This window comes from Labeo rohita, chromosome 15 (assembly GCF_022985175.1).
Source record: "Labeo rohita strain BAU-BD-2019 chromosome 15, IGBB_LRoh.1.0, whole genome shotgun sequence".
Taxonomy (NCBI): Eukaryota; Metazoa; Chordata; class Actinopteri; order Cypriniformes; family Cyprinidae; genus Labeo; species Labeo rohita.
This window is the reverse complement of record NC_066883.1, coordinates 20,484,986-20,505,984: the sequence shown is the minus strand read 5'-3', so window position 1 is coordinate 20,505,984 and position 20,999 is coordinate 20,484,986. Positions and strand designations below refer to the sequence as shown.

Here is a 20,999-nt window from a genome sequence, read left to right as displayed (position 1 = left end):
AAGATAATGCTCAGTGGAATAATTACATTTAATTATGTTGTGTCTGTGTTCAGGTGGCGGAGCTCCTCACACACCTGCGCCGGGTCCAGCTACCTGCGCTCCTAATCGTTTCCGCTGTGGTTCTGGCGCATGTATTGTGAACACCTGGGTGTGCGACGGCTATGCCGATTGTCCCGATGGCAGCGATGAAGTGGGCTGTCCCACAGGTGCTTTTCTCTGCTGTTTTCTTAGCCAATTCTAGGGGCATCAAACATATGGCTTGTGAAAGAATCCAGCTTTTTAATACTTAAAACTTTTTAGATTTTAATGCATTTTTAATACATATACTGCCAATCAAAAGTTTGGGATCTATAAGATTTTTAATGTTTTTAAAAGAAGTCTCTTATGCTTAGCAAAGTTCCGTTTATTTTGTCAAAAATACAGGAAAAAAGTAGTAATATGAAATATTATTGCAATTTAAAATAACACTTTTTTTTATTTTTAAAATAACACTTTTTTTTATTTTATGATGCAAAACTGCATTTTCCTCAGCCATTACTCCAGTCTTCAGTGTCACACAGTCCTTTAGAAATCATTGTAATATGCTGATTTATTAACAATGTTGGCAACAGTTATGCTGTTTAATATTTTTTAGAACCTGTGATACTTTTTTGAAGTCTTTAGTGAATAAAATGTTAAAATGAACAGCATTTATTCAAAACAAAAATCTTTTCTAACAATGTAAGTCATCACTTTTTGTCATTTTAACATCCTTGGTGAGCAAAAGTATTAATTTCTTTCAAAGAAAGAAAGAAAAAATTACTGACCCCAAATATTGAATGGCAATGGCAGTATTTTTAGAAAAGATTTCTATTTTAAATAAATGCTGTTCTTTTTTACTGTCTTTATTTATTAAACAATCCTGAAAAAAGTATCACCGGTTCCAAAACATTAAGCAGCACAACTGTTTTCAACATGGGTGATAAATGAGCTTTGCATCACAGAAATAAATTCTATTTTAAAACATATTAAAATAGAAAACTACTTTAAAAACATTAAAAACCTTACTGATTCCAAACTTTTAAACGACAGGGTGGATATATGTGAAGTAGTTTATTAAAAATGTGTATATACATTTATAAACATTTGTATAATAAATTATACAAAAAACGTAAATATCTGTAAATTGGATTTACATGTATTTGTTTTTAGCTGCAAATGATAAACTTTTGTTTGCATTATAAACTGTTTGTTTGCATCAGTAAATTAAGCTTAATCAGTTTTTTTTTTTTTTTTAAATATGTGTGACATTCATCACTCATGTTCATACATGCAAATTCATGCTTTTTAACTCAGACAGGCTCACTGGGCGACGCGACATTCCCAGAGCACCACAGTTCATTTTCACAGTTTATGCAGTTAATACTATTGAGAGTTGTCACTTCGTAATGACAACATTAAAAACAGAACGAAAATATTAATAAATAACAGATTTTTTTTCAGTTGTTTCCATACTTAAATACATTAAAAAAGATTAAGTGAATTTAAAAATAGTTTCCACACCACACATTCAATTTTATTTTAAATATATTTGCAAAAATAATATGAGTGTAATTAATAAGTCAGTTTCTTGTTTTCTAGATCTCAGTGTATTAATGCTTATTCAGACTGAAAAGTTCACCCAAAAATGAAAATTCTGTCATTAATTACTCATTCTTGTGTCGTTCGAAACCTATAAGACCTTCGTTTAATTTTGGAACACAAATTAAGATATTTTTAATGAAATCCAAGAGCTTTCTAACCCTGCATAGACAGTAACACAACTGTCACGTTCAAGGCCCAGAAAGGTAGTAAGGACATCATTAAAATAGTCCATACGACATCAGTGGTTCAACCGTATTGTTATGAAGCTACGAGAATACTTTTTGTGCACAAAGAAAACACAAATAATGAAAGAAATTTAATTTTTGCAAGAACTGTCCCTTTAATAAATAGGGAAAAAAAAGTTAGGGGGACATTTTGATATATAATATGTTTATTCATTGAAATGATATATTATAATTTTGGTTTATGCTATTTCTGTCTTTCTTTTAGCCAAAGGTTCAGTGACTCCAGTGGCAACTCCTCCTCCATCGGGCCGCTGTACTAAAGATGAGTTCCTGTGCCAGAAGCCTCCAAGCTGTATCCCTGATTGGAAGCGCTGTGATGGACATCCTCACTGCCAGGACGGGTCGGATGAGGACAACTGTCGTAAGTGCCTATAAGAGAATCATACACAGTACAAAAGTAACCATTTTCATCAAAACTGTCAAATAAAACAAACATTATACTGTATATACTTGCATAAACAGGAGAAGTGTTGGTATGTCTAATGTCTTCACATACCTGGAAATGTTAACAAGCTTCCCATTTTATTTCAGCCACTCATGGTCCGTTGGTCTGTGTGAATGGTACTCTCTGTGCGGACGGCGAGGCCTGCGTGCTGAACAGCGAGAGGTGTGATGGCTTCATAGACTGTTCTGACCGGAGTGACGAGGACAACTGCACTAGTGAGTATCTGCTATTGAGATCTGACTGCAACAAGAACAGTATTATAGCACAGTAAGCTGACAGTCTGGCTCTTCTTGCTGATTCACCCTGTTTTTCCTTTTCTCAGCGGATCTGCTGGTCTACAAGATTCAAAATCTACAGTGGAGCGCCAACTTTTCTGGTGCTGTGACACTTACCTGGACAAGGCCCAAAAATATGCCTACATCCACCTGCTCTTTTGTCATCTACTTCAGGTATTCATTAAGGCTTTGCGTTCATCTACACCTGTGTTTTCTAAGGTTTTTCAGGTGGTGGACCACTTAAACTGTGGGAAATAAAACAACAAACCACTTAACTTTTGTTATTGTTTGGCTTGATGTTATCTGTTTTTTTTTTTTTTTTGTTTTGGTGGACCACTTGAACTGGAAAAAAAAAACAAAAAGAAAAAACGTATTTTATGTTGGTTTGACTTGGTTTGTTTTTTTTATTGGTTTGGTTTGATGTTTTGTTTTGGTTCGGTTTGATATCTTTCATTTTGTTTTAATTAAGTAATCTGGCTTTTTCAGATGGTGGACTGCTTAAACTGAAAAACAACAAACATTGTTTTGTTTTATTTTGTTTGGTTTGGCTTTGTTTTGGTTTGGTTTTGGTTGAACTGTTTTGTTTTTGGTTTGGTTTGGTTTTGTGTTACATGTTTGTTTGGTTTGGTTTAGTAGACCACTTGAACTGGAAAAAAAAAGTTTTTGTTTCATGATTTGGTCTGGTTTGATGTTATGTATTTGTTTAGTTTTAGTTTGGCTTGATGTTATGTATTTGTTTTGTTTTGGTTTGATGTTTTTTTTTTGGTTTTGTTTTTTTTTTTTTTTTTTTTTTTAGTTAATTTGTTTTGTTTTAAGCTTTTTCAGGTGGTGGACTATTTGAACTAAAAAAAAACTGTTGTGTTATTTTTGTTTTGTTGGTTTGATTTGGTGGACCATTTGAACTGAAAAAAAAACTCTTTTTTATGCTTTGGTTTGGTTTGATGTTATGTATTTGTTTTGGTTTAATTTAATTTGTTTTGTGTTTTAAGCTTTTTTTGGTGGTGGACCACTTGAAATACTAAAAAAACAGTTTGTTTTGGTTTATTTTGTTTTTTTTGTTTTGTACCCCTTCATTTATTTATTTTGTGTTTTAAGCTTTCTTAGGTGGTGGGCCACTTTAAATCATGAAATCACAGACAACTTAACCAATATTCTTTTTTTTTTTTTTTTTTTTTTTTTTTTGAAGCTTTTTCAGGTGGTGGACTTCCTCAAGTTGTCGATCACCTTAAATGAAAATTTTTTTTTTTAGATTTATAGATATTTAAAAATATCTTTTTATCTGTTTATTTTTAATCTTTTTTTAAATGGTGGACCACTTCAACTTTGTTCCAAAAATCACAGACAACTTAAACTTTATCATAATTAAGTTTTGTTATTATTTTTATTTTAAGCTGTTTTCAGGTGGTGGAACACATTATCCATCCATCCATCAACCACTTATCTGGAGTCGTTGATGATGGCTATGTAATTTTTTAAAAAAATCTAATACAATAATTAGGACATAGGAGGGCTGAGCAACAATAACCAGCAACAATAATTTAATTTGTATTACACGTAATCATCCATACTCCGTATATTCTGTATATAGGGAACCCATGATCTACACGCAACAGTAAATGTGTCAGGTCCACACAAGTCTGTAACATAAAGCTGTATGTATTTTCCAGGCAGGTGGGTGTCCAGCAGTGGACGTCCATGGACACAAACAGCAATAAGGGCAGTGCCGTTCTGACCGTGTTGATGCCAGACACCACCTACCAGGTGAAGGTTCAGACTCAGTGTCTCAGCAAACAGCACAGGACCAATGAAGTTCTCACACTACGCACACCAGAAGGATGTAAGTCTGCCTTAGCAGCACAGTCACTAAAATGATTAATGGAACAACTCAGAATCACATAGAAGAGATATGCTGACGACTGTGTTTGTGTGGCAGTGCCAGACCCTCCACAGAATCTCCAACTGAGCTCTGACAATGCTGAGGATGGGACAGTACTGTGCTCCTGGAACCCTCCTGATAAAACACATGGACTCATTAGGGAGTATATTGTAAGTGTGAAGCCTTCAGTACTTTACTGCATTTATCAACACATGCTTGCATCTAACCAGCTTAAGCGTGTGTTATGCAGGTGGAGTACAATGAAAAGGACAGTGCGGAGTGGTTTTCCCAGCGTAGCACCATCACGAATGCAGAAGTGAAGAATCTACAGCCCAGCTCGCTGTATAGATTCAGGGTGAGACACTAAAAACCTGTATAAAGTTGTTTCACGTGGACTTCTGGTGATCATGGCTTCAAGTAACTATTCTTCATCTGTTATTTGTCAGGTGGCTGCTGTCACAAGTAGAGGTGTGGGAAACTGGACGGAAATTAAATCCATTACTCCTCAAAAAGGTATCAAAACTGTTTAAAAGCAACTGACATGTTTGCAGAGGAGTGCTGACTCCCCCTGCTGGACATTTATGCTCAAGTGTTTTATCTTATAGGAACCGATCTAGTGTCACTTAAACTCCCATTTCACCATAAATATAAACAGATCAATTTGTATCTGTAATTCACCATCACTGGAAAGGTCATGTGGTACCATGAATCACTATGAGACAGGGCGTTCTCATAGTATAAGACCATGCAGTCTCAAATAATTGAGACATTCAACATTTCAACATTTTGCAATGATTTTGAAATTTTTCAAATCAGTTCAAATTGATTTTAAACTGTTTATGGGGATTTTTTTTACCTTTATAAGGTAATTTTTTTCTAACCTAATTGAATGTATGAATCATCTTTTGTGTCAAAGTCTTAAATTTAATTAATAAATTTAAATTGTAAGACACTACAGGGCTGTTATCAATCAAATGACATTAGTATTAACAAGTGAAGTGGCATTTAGATGCATTTACACATAATTTTTTATTATAAAATTAATGTTTTGATGTTTAAAGTTTAATGCTGCTATTTGAAGTGATTTGTGGAAAAAAGGGAAAATATACTTTAAATATAAACCTTAAATTAGGGCTTCCCCCTAATAGTCCATGAGAAGAGCCTTGGTCGACCAAAATTTTATTAAGCGCAGAAAAAACAAATCCACAGGAAGTGGCGAAATCGTTAATGGCTGGTCTATGTGGTAATATAGTACATTGGGCAGGACATCATTCATCGACCTCAAATGTGGCTTTTTATCTGAAAGATGTATGTAGTAGCGCCTTTACATGGCCGCTCAATCTAATATTAACCTAGAAACGTGTGCTATTCAAGTGTGGAAGCTGAATAGCAGCGCGCTCATTGCATGATCACTGCATAGTCACTTGCACTTAAAATACTCTGTCATTTTTGGTTATACAGATAAAAGTAATACATCTTTAAATATGTAAAGACTTTACGTTTATTTGTGTGCACTTACAATAAAAATGAAACGTTGCGCTTTTGTAAAATAAAGCAAACAGGATGCGCTTTCTGCCGCCTCGGTCAATCTGAACTTGAGTGTGAAACTTCAAAACTCTGTGTTTTAAATGTACCAATTTAAACAGATATTCTCAGATTATGTAATCCATATGAAACATGATGTCACTGACTTCATCTCTTAAGCCGAAAGCAAAGAAAACACTAGTTTATCAATAAATTATTATAATGTTAATGCAATCTCCTTGCTGTTTTTCCCTAACACTTTCGTAATAATTATACCTGCCAAGCTTTTTTTGCATGCACTTGAGTGCTCATTAGGCTATGTAGGCAATTAAAAGCTCATTATTATGATTTATAATGTTTAAAATTGCCAGACGGTGGTGGCATATCACTGCGTGAGTGAGTCATTGAGTCATTCATTCAACCAATTCATTCAAATGACTGATTGATTTAGTAACGGTACACACTGTGTTCCTCTGTTGTTTGAGACTATTTTCTATTGTCGAAATACAAGAAAACACAAGAACTGTTGTGTCTAAAAAGTATTTTGATATTAACTTCTTCTTTATTGAACTGTTCCTCATATCAGTGTTACATTTGCAATCGTGCTGATATGTGAAGAAAAACACTCTTCATGTGACGTTAACATCAGATGATATAAATATAGCCTAAAAGTCAAACTGGGGGGGGATCATTTTCAAGATAATTTTTTTCAAGATAATTTTTGCCCCATTATCTTGAATTCTGGGGGAATTCTGAATTTATTTTGATAGACTAAGTACACTACCAGTCAAGTTTTTGAACAGTAAGATTTTGTTTTTTAAAGAAGTCTCTTCTGCTCACCAAACCTGTATTTATTTGATCTAAAATACAGCAAAAGCAGCAATATTGTGAAATATGTAATTTATTCCTGTGATCAAATAAATGCAGGCTTTGTGAGCAGAAGAGACTACTTAAAAAAAAAAAAAAAAAAAAAAAAAAAAACATAAAAAATCTTACTGTTCAAAAACTTTTGACTGGTAGTGTGTGTCTGTTATAGTTTTTGGATCAAAAAACTACTCTAGTGTTTCATGACTCTGACTAATGATGTGTCTTTTAGCTCTCTCTCCTCCTGCTGTTGAGATCTCCAGCATCACAGAAAACTCCATGATTTTGTCCATCACCAATGATTATAAAGTCCAGGTCAGTCAGTTTGCTTTTTTCTGTGCATGGGTTACGTTTATAACCTCCTTCTCATTTAAATATAATATTGGTCTCTCTCTGTTAGGTGGAGCACTATGTTGTCACCATTTCGTGGGTATTTGATGAACATGTGAAGGAGAGCTGGAATTACACTGTTTCACGGACGTTGAAAGGTAAAACACTTCACAGTCATCAAACATCCCGTCAGCATTTCTGGAGCTATATAAAATGCCTGTGCTGTTTTCTGTACAGTCTCTAACCTGACAGCAGGGATGGTGTATGAGGTGGCGGTGTGGGCTCACACAAATGATGGAGACAGTCCTACTGCTCTGTTTCGAAAGCAGACCCAAGGCACCAGACCTGCCCAGCCATCACTGAAGGCCCGGCCGCTCAACCAGACCGCTGTCGAGTGCAATTGGACTGGCCCTCAAGCTGAGGTGAGACTAAAGGTCCATTTTGCAGCATTGTCTAACTAAAACTGCTTGATTTAAAGGTGATGTCTGTGCAAGTTGTGCTTTGTGTATGATTAAACAATTAATAAATAGACAATGGACCCACAAAATTTTGCTGATACAGTTGAGGTCAAAAGTTTACACACACCTTGCAGAATCTGCAAAATGCTAATTAGTTCACAAAAATAAGAGGGATCTTTTATTTTTTAATTAGTACTGTTTCTCACTGATACTTTGGTAGAAAACACAATGCATTAAGATCTGGGGGTGAAAACTTTTTGATTTTGAAGTTCATGGTAAATTTAACTTATTTTTTCTTTGGGGTAACATGCAAGTATCTCCTGTAGCTTCTGAAGGGCAGCACTACGTGGGAAAAAAATATGATATTTAGGCAAAAAATGTAAAAAATCTACACATCTTCATTTTGTCCAAAAGTTTTCACCCCCGGCTCTTAATACTTTGTTTTTCCTTTTGAAGCATCAGTGAGTGTTTGAACCTTCTGTAATAGTTGCGTATGAGCCCCTCAGTTGTCCTCATTGTGAAAAGATGGATCTCAAAATCATAAAAGTCATTGTTGGAAAGGGTTCAAATACACAAATGCTGAAAAAGCAACAAATTTGTTGGACCTGGAGGATTTTTGGAGGAACAGTGGGCAGTTAAACTGTTCAGGACAAACAAGGGACTCATGAACAACTACCACTAAACAAACAAACAAACAAAAAACCACAGCTGTGGATCATTCAGGTAACAAAACAGTATTAAGAATCAAACGTATGTAAATATTAGAACGGGGTCATTTTTGTTTTCTCTTGTAGACTATATGTAAACATCTTTTATGTGAAATATCTTATTCAGGTCAGTACTAAATAAACAATACCATGCATTTCGTGTGATCCCTCTTATTTTGGTAAATGCAGATTCTGCAAGGTGTATGCAAACTTTTGACCTCAACAGTATGTCCTGACTGCAAAGCTGAAGAGTGCTTATGCTTTCTTAGATGTATGGAGTGTTCTATGCCACATCCTTCCTGGATCTGTTCCGCAGACCTCATAGAGTGAATACAACCTCCTCCAGTCTAACAGTGATCGTTGACAGCGACAAGCAGTACCTCTTCCTGGTTGGTATCCACCTCCTCCTCCTCACTTCAGAGATCCACTTTGGCACCATGATGATGTGATTGAGTGTTTCTTGTTCAGGTGAGGGTGATCATTCCATACCTCGGGCCTCCGTCGGACTACGCCGTAGTGAAGATGATCCCCAACGAGCGTCTTCCTCCTCGAAACCTGCACAAAGTGCGAGTGGATAAGACACAGGCCACTCTAAAGTGGCAGCCGCCTTATGATTCTCCCAGCAGTTCTTTGGTATGACCACGTAGTCAAGTCCTTGAGTCTCATTGTTTTATTATAGAACATGTCAGGTGTGGTGTTTCAAGCATCTCTGTGTGTATATATTAGACGTATGCAGTGCACGTCAGAGATACAGTTCGTAAAACCGAGTGGGACTATAAGGTGAGCACTCAGAACAACACGGTGGAGTACACGCTGAAGGGCCTGGAGCCTGGAGGACGCTACAGCATCACCGTCAGGCTGCTCAACATGAGCAAAGAGGCCAGCTTCACACTCAACACAGGTAAAATATATTTTAAAATATCATTTATTCCTGTGATGGCAAAGCTGAATTTTCAGCAGCCATTACTCCAGTCTTTAAAGGGAACCCTGGGTATTAAGACTCACTTACTGAAATATGTAGTAGAAATCCCAATTTGAATTTGTTATTTAAAAAATCCACAGTTTTATACATATTTCTGGACTGTGGGTGGTGCTGTTATATTGATGATGTGAAATGGTTGCACTCGGTGAGCTACTGGCACTACCTGTTGCTATGTTTACCTCAACACAACACGGAAAATAAAATACTAATACAATGGCCACAACTTACAGAGCTTACAGGTGGTGATGACTGATTTTTTTCACCATAGGGGTCTAAATAGCCACCGGATATCGAATGAAATCCATGCCAAGAAACTCTTTCAGTAGCCGCATTGTCATGACAAGCGATGGCATGTTTACATCCTGCCAGGATGGCATCTAGCATTTCTTGTCTCTGCCATTTGTAAGCTCTTCAGTAACTGTGGTCTATTAAAAGCCTCAAAGGCATTACGGCTAAAGTGGAGAGAACAAAGTCGTGGGTCTTTAGGAAGTTTTATGCATCCACAGGCATTTTCCCATTCTTTTTTTTTTCCTCTTTTTATTGCTAGGAAAGAAGTGAAGACTTACATTGCTTCTCTATTTGCCCTTGGACTGAAAATTACAACCAAAACCCGCACAATGTGGCATCGTATCAGTGTTTTATTTTCCAAATTGTGTTTTCAGAGTTGTGTTGTGGTAAAAATAGTAAAAGGTAGCACCAGTAGCTCATTGAAGGCAACTATTTGCCATCATCAAAATAATGGCGCCCCCCCATAGTCCAAAATATGTATAAAACGACGTGGATTTTTTAAAATAACGTAAATTCTACTACATATTTCAGTAAGAGACATTAACATTATACTAAGCTATACAAGTCTTAACACCCAGGGTTCCCTTTAAGCTTGTATAATCCGTCAGAAATCATTCTAGTATGCCAATTTGGTCATTTGGAAATGATTATACATTAAATAAATAAATAAAAATTGATCCAAAACATTTGAGCAGTAGTTTATCTCTACTATAAGTAAAATTTCTTGCTATATTGTATATATTTTTTCCCACACAGTTCCTCTGCCTGCACCTGAAGCCCTCAAGATCTTAGAAGAACAGGATCATGTGTTCCTCTTCTGGAAGAGCCTTGCTGTGAAGGACCGGACCTTCAATGAGAGCAGGGTTAGAAACCAGAACATTTTTACTCGCCTTCAAGTCTGCATGAAATCGACATTGATACTGTTTACTCAATTAATGAAACGACTTTTCATTTTGGCTTTTTTTTCCATTTCCTTTTGTTTCACTCGTAAAATGGTTTTACTAATGCTCATCTGACTCTTCAGGGCTATGAGGTGTATATGCATGACAGTGTCACCAACTCCACAAAGTGTCTGGGTAACACAACAGAGACGTTCTTCAGGATCAGCAACCTGTTGGTGGGCCATAACTACACGTTCTCAGTGCGGGCACGCTGTCTGCTCAACAACCAGCTGTGTGGAGAGGCGGCGGTGCTGTTATATGACGAACTGGGCAAAGCAGCAGGCATGAGCTTTTTATACAATAAACATTCTGCTTCCTTATCTCTCTTGGCATTTGTGGAGCCAGATGTTGATCTAGATACTTTTGTCATCTTTCAGGGCCAAATGATGCCTCATCTCAGTCGGGGGAAATCAGAGGACATGGCGGCGGTGGTGGTTCCAGTGTTGTTTCTGTTGTTGGTGGGTGTGTGTGGAGGCCTGGTGGTACTTTACCTCAGACACCGTCGGCTACAGCACAGCTTCACCGCTTTCGCTAACAGCCACTACAACTCTCGTCTGGGCTCTGCTATTTTCTCCTCAGGAGATGAGCTGGGTAAGACCAGTTACCTGCCTTTCGTGTAATCTGTTTTTTTTTTTTACTTCTTAGTTGACTTTAGTTCATCTCAGTTCACTTCATTTTAGTTTACTTGTGTTTAGCTCAGATGACTTCTATGTCTTAGTTCAGTTCACTTCTATTTAGTTTAGTTCAGTTTACTTCACTGTGTTTTCATTTATTTCACTCCACTTCACTTTAGCTGAATTTACTTCAGTCAAGTTCGCTTCCATTTATTTTAATTTTAGTTCAGTTTACTTATGTTTAGTTTAGTGTACTTCAATTCAGATTATTTCGGTTGTCTATAGTACAGTTGTGTGTTCACACTTGCCATGTTTTGTCCAATTAACGAACCCTGTTGCGATTGCTTGCAACCAAGCGGACCGAGACCGTGTTCGGTCCTAAAAATGACTGTTTGGTCTGGACCAAAAGAACAAAGAGAACCAAACTACAAGTGTGAACACACCCTTAGTTCAATTCATTTATTTAGCTCAGTTGACTGTCAAGTTCACTTCAATTTAGTTTAGTTCAGTTAATTTAAATTCAGTTTAGTTTAGTTGACTTCATTTTAGTTCAAGTCACTTGTTTAGATTAGTTGACTTCATTTTAGTGTAGTTCGCTTCAATTCAGTTTAGTTCAGTTGACTTCAGTTAAGTTCACTTTAGTTTAGTTCATTTCACTTCTGTTTAGCTCAATTGACTTCAGTTCTCTTCAGTTCAGTTTAGCTCAGTTCAGTTAAGTTCACTTAGTTGACTTCATTTTAGTTCAGGTCTCTTGTTTTAGCTCATTTTACTTAATTTTAGTGTAGTTCCATTGAATTCAGTTTAGTTCAGTTGATTTCAGTTAAGTTCACTTTAGTTCAATTAATTTCACTTCTGTTTAGCTCAATTAACTCACTTCAATTCAACTCAGCTCAGTATGCTTACATTTAGTTCAGTTAACTTCGGTTTAGATTTGTCCACTTCAAGTTTACTTCAGTTCACATTAGTTTAGTTCAGTTTACTTCAGTTGTGGTGTGTTCAGTTTATTCAATTTGACAATTAATTCAACTTCAACTTTATTAATCAGTTCAGTTAAATTCTTTTCACTTCAGTTCACATCAGTTTAGTTTTGTTCACTTCAATTTAATTCAGATTATCACAGTTGTCTTTAGTACAAATAATTTTAGTTCAGTTCATTAATTTAGCTCAGTTGACTAAGTTCACTTCACTTTGATTTAGTTCAGATATTTCTGAATTCAGTTAGTTTAGTTGACTTCATTTTAGTTCAGGTCACATGTTTAGCTCAGTTGACTTCAGTTTAATTTAGTTTACTTCAACTGTTTATTTTAGATGACTTCAGTTAAGTTTACTTTAGTTCACTTTAGTTCAATTCACTTCATTTCACTTCTATTTAGCTCGACTCAATTCAATTTAGCTCAGTATGCTTAAATTTAGTTCAGTTAACTTCAGTTTAGCTTTGTTCACTTTTAGTTGACTTCAGTTCAGTTTACTTTAGTTTATTCAGTTTGACTTAATTCAACTTCACCTGTTTTAATCATTTAACTTTTCACTTCAGTTTAGTTTCGTCCACTTCAATTCAGAGTATCACAGTTGTCTTTAGTACAAATAATTTTAGTTCATTTCATCAATTTAGCTCAGCTGACTAAGTTCTCTTCTGTTGGTTTAGTTCAGTTAATTTAAATTCAGTTCAGTTTAGTTTAGCTAACTTCATTTTAGTTCAGGTCACTAGTTTAGCTCAGTTAACTTCATTTTAATTTAGCTCACTTCAATTCAGTTTAATTAAGACGACTTCAGTTAAATTCACTTGAATTCAGTTTAATTAGTTCACTTAATTTCACTTCTGTTTAGCTCAATTGACTTAAGTTCACTTCAATTCAATTTAGTTCAGTATGCTTAATTTTAGTTCCGGTAACTTCAGTTTAGATTTGTTCACTTCATGTTTACTTCAGTTCACATTAGTTCAGTTTACTTCAGTTGTGTTGTGTTCAGTTTAAGTTCAGTTCAGTTCTTTTCACTTCAGTTAAACTCGTCTACAGTTTATTTCAGTTTGGTTCACTTCAGCTTTTTGTTTACCTGAAACTAGTTAAGTGTTCCACACTGTGAAAATTGGCTGCTAAGATTGTTTCTTTGTTCCCTCTCTTCTTCAGGTGACGATGATGAAGATGCTCCAATGATCAGCGGCTTTTCAGATGATGTTCCCATGGTGATTGCATAGCTGGACAACTCTTTCTCTCCTCCTCCTTCACTTCCCACTCCACTTCCTCATGTTTTCTTACGTGCCCATCTGGCACAACTTCAAGCTATCGAGCCCCCCTTCCTCTATACCCCCCGTCACTTAGAAAAACGCTGGATTTGGGTTTCTGGACCCTGAGGAAGAAAAGAAAGCATGGAGCGAAAGAGATATTTTTTGAATATAAGATGCACTTTTTTCGGATGCGCAATAACTTATTTTTTATATATAATATATGTGGGTATTGGACTTTGTAGGCATTAACTGAAGCAAACTGTGAAGGAGTTTGTCAGCTGATCAGCAGACTCACTGAACAGGGAAAAGACCCTTATTGTACAACAAACTCTCACATGAGCATTTCATTTGCTTAAAGCCAAAACAAGCACCTAGATATGGGTACATCAGTGCAAAAACACAAAAATACACAACAAAAAAAATCTAAAAAGCAAACCTCATATGTGTACAGATGAAAAAAGTGGACCAACGAATGCTGATGAAAAGGGAAGGCGGTACGTAGGCTGTTGAGAGTAAATTGCACAGGATCAGATTTTTGTTGCATATGCTCGATGTGTGTCACTTTAGGTCAGTAGGCCTGCATTTGTCCATAGTACCTTGTTTACACTTTGTATCCATTTGTTAATTTCCTTGATCAGCAATAGGTTCCCTCTGCATTATGAAAATGTGAAAACTGTAACCTGTTTTGGTTGTTTTATCAGCTGTTTCAGAAAAGAATGACCAAAATTAAGACAGTAATCGTTATTTGAGTGTTGTCCTCATTAGGTCACATGCTTAGTCTGTATGTTCACTGTCCTCTTTTTTTCTTTGATTTATCCTACGCGTTTTATCTAGCGAATAATATTATAATATTGCATATCCTGTGTGCTGCCATGGTTTTAGTCCTTTAGTCTTCTCAGGGAACTGGGTTAATGTAGATGTACCAGCGATATCAGTCACACTGCCACAGGCAGCGCAGTGTGTTTAATTCGGAGACTATTGTGCTGTACAGTAGTTCCATATTGCAGTGAAGCCTGTGCAGCTCTCGTCTGAACGAACCAGAAGGCTTCATCCTAGTCTCTTGTGCCAAGCTTAAGAAAAGCAGAGGGTAGAGCAGACGTCTTGCCTTCCCGAACCGTTGTGAAGAGGTACATGTGTTAAATCAATGTTTCATTTTAACTGGATTGCGGGTGTTGCTTAACAGATTTGTTTATGAATGTATTTTTTTCTCTTCTTGTTTTCTTTTTTTTTCTTTCTATCTTGTATTGAGGTGACCAGAAAAATGGATATGGTCTACCAACTTCTTTAATGTTAAAGGATTTTAAATGAGGTTTATGGCCAGTTTACATTCAAATGCTTGTGGTCATTATTAATGACACCCTCTCCCATTGTTAATTGGAATTAAACAAAATTTTTCAGTAGATAGATGTGGCTGTTTTTAGTCAAATTGTTCTTTTCAGTACCACATTGCCTTATTACAACACACTGAGTAAAGTATGTAGCAGTATGTCAATGTGATCACACATGCACACGCTCACAGAAAATTGATTTGAGTAAAAAGAAGAGTAAACAGTTGTAAAAAAAAGAGTGAAATAGCGCGATAGGAATTGTGTGTATCGACATATTGTGAATTACCACTGTATAATGTTTTAAAAGTTCCAGTGCAGCACTTGTGTGAATCCTGAGCCACCGTTCTTATTTTGTCTTGTTTGTATTCTTTACTCGCAACCATTTGTGGCGATATTTGTCATGCCCAGTTTGAAACCCATTTATTTTTGGTCAATAAGATGTAAACATTTTGACATAGCAGTGACGTTGGACACCGCCATGTTTAAATCTTTGATCTTGCCTGCCTACTGAGGGTTTTAAAGATAAGAATCTTGTAAGTGGTACAAGTCTGGGATGTTTTATGAACCACTTATGCTGAAATAAATGTGGAAAACTTGAATGTGACTCCTCTTGCTTTCATAATCGATATCTCACACAGCATTTAAAAAATTATTTTACAGTTGAAGTCAAACGTTTACATACACCTTGCAGATTTATTAATTATTTTACCAAAATATGAGGGATCATACAAAATTCATGTTATTTTTTATTTAGAACTGACCTGAGAAAGATATTTCACATAAAAGGCATTTACATATAGTCCACAAGAGAAAATAATAGTTACATTTATAAAAATGACCTGGTTCAAAAGTTTACATACACTTGATTCTTAATACTGTGTTGTTACCTGAATGATCCCCAGTTGTGTTTTCTTGTTTAGTGATAGGTGTTAATGAGTGAAAAATATATCACTGATATATTTTACTGATATATAAGATCAGTCAGTGCGAGTTTCCTTTAGCTGAAACAGCTCAGATGTAAATTTTAGTCTGGGACTAGGCTGAACCACTGTCTGTGAAACCTGGGGTTAATGGTCTATAACCTTCATCTGAGATTTTAAGACACTGATTTAATTTTAAAGAAAATGCCTGTATTCAAGTTTACATATAGACAACTGATAATCTTTGTGTGTGTGTGTATTCCAGAATCTTTTGGGAAAGTATGTCTTATTGGTTGGAGACTAAATTCAGTCACTGCTCAGTTTTGTAAGAAAACAGATTATGTTTGGAATACTGATTGATGATAAAAAAGAATTATTTATTTTCTTTCTTTCTTTCTTTCTTTCTTTCTTTTTTAAAGAATGATTTATAATGTTTATTCTGGGCAATTTTTTTTTTTATTCATGAATGCAAACGTATGAAGACAAAACCTTATTTTTCTGTTTTTAAAGAGACTTTATTAAGTACTTTCCATCACTGAAAAGTAAAAAGGCCCAGAAACTTGTTGGAATAATAAGAGAACTTGATTTGCTTGAAGAGGACTGAAGAGAGTCCTATTTTCACTTTTTTTGTTTCCCTGTTCCTTCCTTTTTTCTCTCTCAGACTGTATATAATTTTATTGATCCTTTGCGTCTGATATGTGGCTTGCTTAATATTTGTTTATTTAAATTTATCAGTGCCATTGTAGATGTATATTCTGTTCAATATGTTAAAAAAAAAAGTCTGTTCATAAAAAAAGTTCATAAAACTTTCGTCCAATCATTACAGTCGGTCCGAATGCAGTGATAGGATGTCCTACCTGCCTGTCGTCCTATGTATTTGCATACCTCCGCGCAGCCAATAGCGAGAGTTTGGGGGCGTGGCTACGGTAGGAGGCTGAGCCAATGGTGTTTAACTGTGTGCAGTATTGCCAAGTCCGCGGCTTTTTCGGGGAATTGAGCTACTTTAACTGTTGTTTAACTCGGGTTGAAGCGACCCCACGTCACATTCATACCCTGAAATTCGAATTTACAAGGGGAACTCCGACAAAAAAACGTGTATTTTATCACCCTAAATGCCAGTTTTAATGGGGGATCGCCCTTGAACCAATTGGGCAGGTTTTGTACACAGAGACAAACAACGGAATAAAACAAACTGACAGTGTTTTCACAAGATGAAGGAATTTGATGGAATGACGAACTTGCGGAGGTAAGTTAACTTACCTGTTTTTCTCAACAGGTAAGTTAAACTTAGAGTTAATAGTATTATTTATATGTTGGACATTTTATTGAACTTAGCCTACTTTTACTTGCTGAGCCATTTACATGCCTTAAGAGCATGACATGCAAAATAGCCGTTTGCAAAGGCTGTCTAAAAAAAACACGCTTTATTTTTGTAGTTCCAGTAACTTAACGTTAGATGACACTAGTGATGGACGCTTTCTAAGCACTGCTCGATGCTTCGAAACTTTGTGAATCAGTTGTTTCGAAACAGTGTTTCGGAACGTGTAACACTGCCAAAGTCACATGATTTCAGTAAACGAGGCTTCATTATTTCATAACTGTTTCGAAACTTGTCGAAATTTCGTTTTTTTGTGTGTGTGTGTCGGCGCCGACAGCCTTGTGGTTAGTGCGCCAACATATAGCGCAACTGTGCTCGTGGCTACCCGAGTTCGAATCCCGTCTCGAGGTTTGCCATTGACGGGCGATCTCTGTAAACCAGTGAATCATGCGAGTTTAATGAGAACCGACGTCTATGCATTTTACCTGTTCTCGGATTATCTATTGTAGATATCTGACATTTGTGTAATTAAAAGTATAAGAAGTATAATTAACTCTTACTGTCCTCTACATACAATCTCTCCATAAAACAAACAAAACAAGCCATGCAAATTAATATAAATTATTTTAAAAACCACATATTATACAGACACTTCATATTTAATGGTATTTCATTATTTTTATTGTATTTAATGTACTATACTTTAAATAATTTTTTTTTTTTTGCATTTACACACTTTTGACCAGCAAGTGTCACTACCGTGTGGTGTTTGGAGTCGCAATTTTGCAACGAAATTGGTTCATTTGATTCAAAGCTTCGAAAAGGTTTGTTTCTGACATCACTAGATGACACAGTAGCGCAAAAACCTAATAGATTTAAAGGAATAGCTCACCCAATTCACGATTTGCTCAGCTGCGTATGCGCGGCCATATTGGCCATTCTCAGATGTAAACAACAGCATGGATTGCACGATTAATATACTATTGAATACTGTTCTGCTAATTTATGGCGTCTAAACCACGGGGGAAAACGTGTGGGAGCTGCTAAATCATCTAGAGAAGGACTCAGTAAGCAGGGAAGGGCACAATATTTTGACAAACTAAAATTAATAGGTGGTGAAGATACATATTAAGATATTAGCCTAATATTTCACCTACCTGATTGGAAATGATAAGAACAAATGTTGTCAAGATTCTTGCCTTGGAAATCCAGGTTCAGTTTGGCCAACCACAAACGCTTTTTGTTCCTCAGACAGTTTTTTTGCACTCTTCTTGATTTGTTATAACTTTTGGCAGTCTGTAGTAACATTACTCCAAATGTTTTTCCCGATCTGACCGATTAGTAGAGCCCAAAACATGACAATAATTGACCATTTTCAGCAGCAATAATCAGCAAAATATGTGAGTTCAGTTCAGTTCAGTGCCGTTGTTTACGCTCTGTGCCGCCAATATGGCTGATTAATGACGTGTCGTGAAAACGCTCTGTTCTGTCATTAATTACTCACCCTCATGTCGTTCCAATCCCTTAAGACAAATTAAGATACTACTGATGAAATTCAAGAGCTTTCTGACCCTGCATTGACAACAACACAACTACCACGTTCAAGTGTCAGAAAGGAGGTCATCGCTAAAATAGTCCATGTGACATCAGTGGTTCAACCTTAATTTTATGAAGCTACGAGAATACAGTTTGTGTGCAAAGAAAACAAAAATAACATCTTTATTCAACAATTTCGTCTCTTCCCTGTCAGCCTTTTTCAGCTTGAAAGCTCCAGTCCCCATTTAGAGCGTCAAAGTGAGTAAACAACAACAAATATATATATTTTTTGTGTGTGAACTATTCATTAATATGTGAATAAGTGATTCCCCCCGGTCTGAATTGAAAAAAATAACTAATATACCACTTTATTTAAAGCAAGTCACAGTGCATATTAAGGTCAGTCGCCCACAGTGACCTGGAGTTAACGGATTTGCTCAAGCGCACAATAATTAATTGATCACTCTCGTGGGGTTTGATCCCACAACCTTTTGTTTTAACAGCCCACGTCTTTTAATCACTAGGCCACACCAGTCAAAAACAAATGTTTTCCTCTCCTCCACCTCACGAAAAATTTGACTCAAATCAACTTATTTTTACTTGATTGCACATGATATGAAATAAAAGACATTTCTGAAAATAAGGCAACCTAAAGCAAACAGTTTGTTTCATTTTCCTGCCTCAGCCTCTGGCCCTTCTGCCCAGTGTTTATTGATGTGTGGGCTTTATTTGAACCACAATTAGACATGTTTATAGAGGTGGGTTGTCTTTATGTGCGGCATTTTCCTGTCTCTGTTTATTTGAACTTGTCGTCCTTTATTTATCCTCACATCACACTCCTCCAGCACAGATGGAGGGCTGTTTCTCGCGTCGGTGACGTCACGGCAAGCGCGCCGCTCGAGGTTTCACAGCTGAACGCTTCAGAGAACGTTTCATCAATGAGCTGCTCTTTATCTCACAAGGTGTGTTTGTCTGAGAAATGAAGCTTTCATTGTAAATTATACACGCAGGCACCAAAATACTGAAGTAGAAGACACGGCCATGTTGTTAAACAGTAATGAGAATCATCTTTGTGACACTTAAAATATTTTTTATTAAAAAACAAACAGGGTAACAGCCTGCTACAATAGAAATACTTAAGTCTGTTTTGCACTGCATTAATCCTGAATTTTTCAAATCACATTGATACTAAAATATTATTCTTTTTTTTAATTTTTCTTGTTCATTTACTAAAATATGTCTCTCAAAAGGCATTCACTCAGCTAATTTGACTCTTAGTATGAGTTTTGCATGTGACCCTGACAATGTTATAATAAATAATGAAACATGACATGAAAATGAAATGTTATAATGGGTCTGGGAATCTAAATCATAACGCAGCTTCCCATAACCACCAGCAGATGTCTCTCATGTCTCAGTTTACTGCTTTTACTCACACATGCACCTTATTTCTTCTGTTTGCTGGGAAGAGCAGCTGTAACAAAAGACGAGCGAACAGTTCCCATAACAGTATTAAATAAACATTGGAGCTTTTCTGTTAATACCACTAATTAAATACAAAATTCTTTATAGCCAGGTAATTAAAAATAGAGAAAAAGCGAGAAAGCAAACTGAAAATGTCTTCGTCTAAGCACAGATACAAATACTTCCGGAATTCATCAGAATTCTTAGATTGCTGAAATAATTGTTACATTTTAGCAAAAGTTTCATCTGTCATTCAACTACATCCAGAGAATTTAAAAATGAATGCAAAATATTTTAATTAAAGCAGTAAATGGTTTTTAAATTGACAAATGGCATTACATTTTTTTTTTTATTTAATTAGCCGACTGTTTGCTTTTTGAGTCTAAACTTGAAATTGTCCTAAGTTGATTCCTCTTGAGCAGATTTCCATCGATGCTGCTCGCATGTCACTGTAATGCAGTGGCGTCTTTGATGTTTGTAATGGGAAGGTAATTGATGTTAGCTGTCCAGTGTGTACAGATAAGGGCCGTTAAGTTTTACAATGCCAAAGCTGCACTGGGACAAACAATTACATGAGGTCAATGTGGTAATGGATCTGTGTCTTTAGAGAAAAGGTCAGACAGAAAGGTCTAGGTCCAAAAATAGATCCTCTGAAAAACTAGAAATGATTTGTTTTCTGTTCTTCTGACACATGTTGTTGATTTTACCGTTCATTGTTTTTACTGTCAGAAATGATTGTATAATTGCTTTTAGAAATAACTGCATAATTATAAAGAGCAAGATGAACAGATGGATCATCGAAGTGACTAAAAACACTATATTTGAAAAGAAACACCAGCAGTGGGTGCACAAGCACAAAACTCGCTTTTTTTCCTTTCACAAATGAATAGTGAAGCTCTGTGGAGAACTTCATCTGAGATGCTTTTTTTTCTCTTTTCTTGTTCGACCACTTTTCTTGGAAAAAGGAAATAGCAAAACAGCTTTCTTGGAGTGCAGATCGTGTTTCAAGACTTCAGCTTTCATCGTTTCATTAAGGA

At 36.0% G+C, this 20,999-nt stretch overlaps 1 protein-coding gene across 1 annotated transcript in view; it reads left to right on the top strand.

Annotated features, from left to right (window-relative positions):
* sorl1 (sortilin-related receptor, L(DLR class) A repeats containing) overlaps positions 1-15,323 on the top strand; it is a 79,621-nt gene extending 64,298 nt beyond the window's left edge. The window contains 19 exon segments of the mRNA XM_051128648.1: positions 54-206; positions 2,074-2,229; positions 2,400-2,528; positions 2,636-2,762; positions 4,256-4,425; positions 4,522-4,634; positions 4,715-4,819; positions 4,911-4,977; positions 7,085-7,167; positions 7,253-7,340; positions 7,420-7,604; positions 8,617-8,736; positions 8,816-8,980; positions 9,074-9,248; positions 10,374-10,480; positions 10,642-10,840; positions 10,936-10,961; positions 10,963-11,149; positions 13,299-15,323. Coding sequence (XP_050984605.1) covers positions 54-206; positions 2,074-2,229; positions 2,400-2,528; positions 2,636-2,762; positions 4,256-4,425; positions 4,522-4,634; positions 4,715-4,819; positions 4,911-4,977; positions 7,085-7,167; positions 7,253-7,340; positions 7,420-7,604; positions 8,617-8,736; positions 8,816-8,980; positions 9,074-9,248; positions 10,374-10,480; positions 10,642-10,840; positions 10,936-10,961; positions 10,963-11,149; positions 13,299-13,366 — 2,423 coding nt within the window. The 3' untranslated portion in view covers positions 13,367-15,323.
* Positions 15,324-20,999: the final 5,676 nt, after the last annotated feature.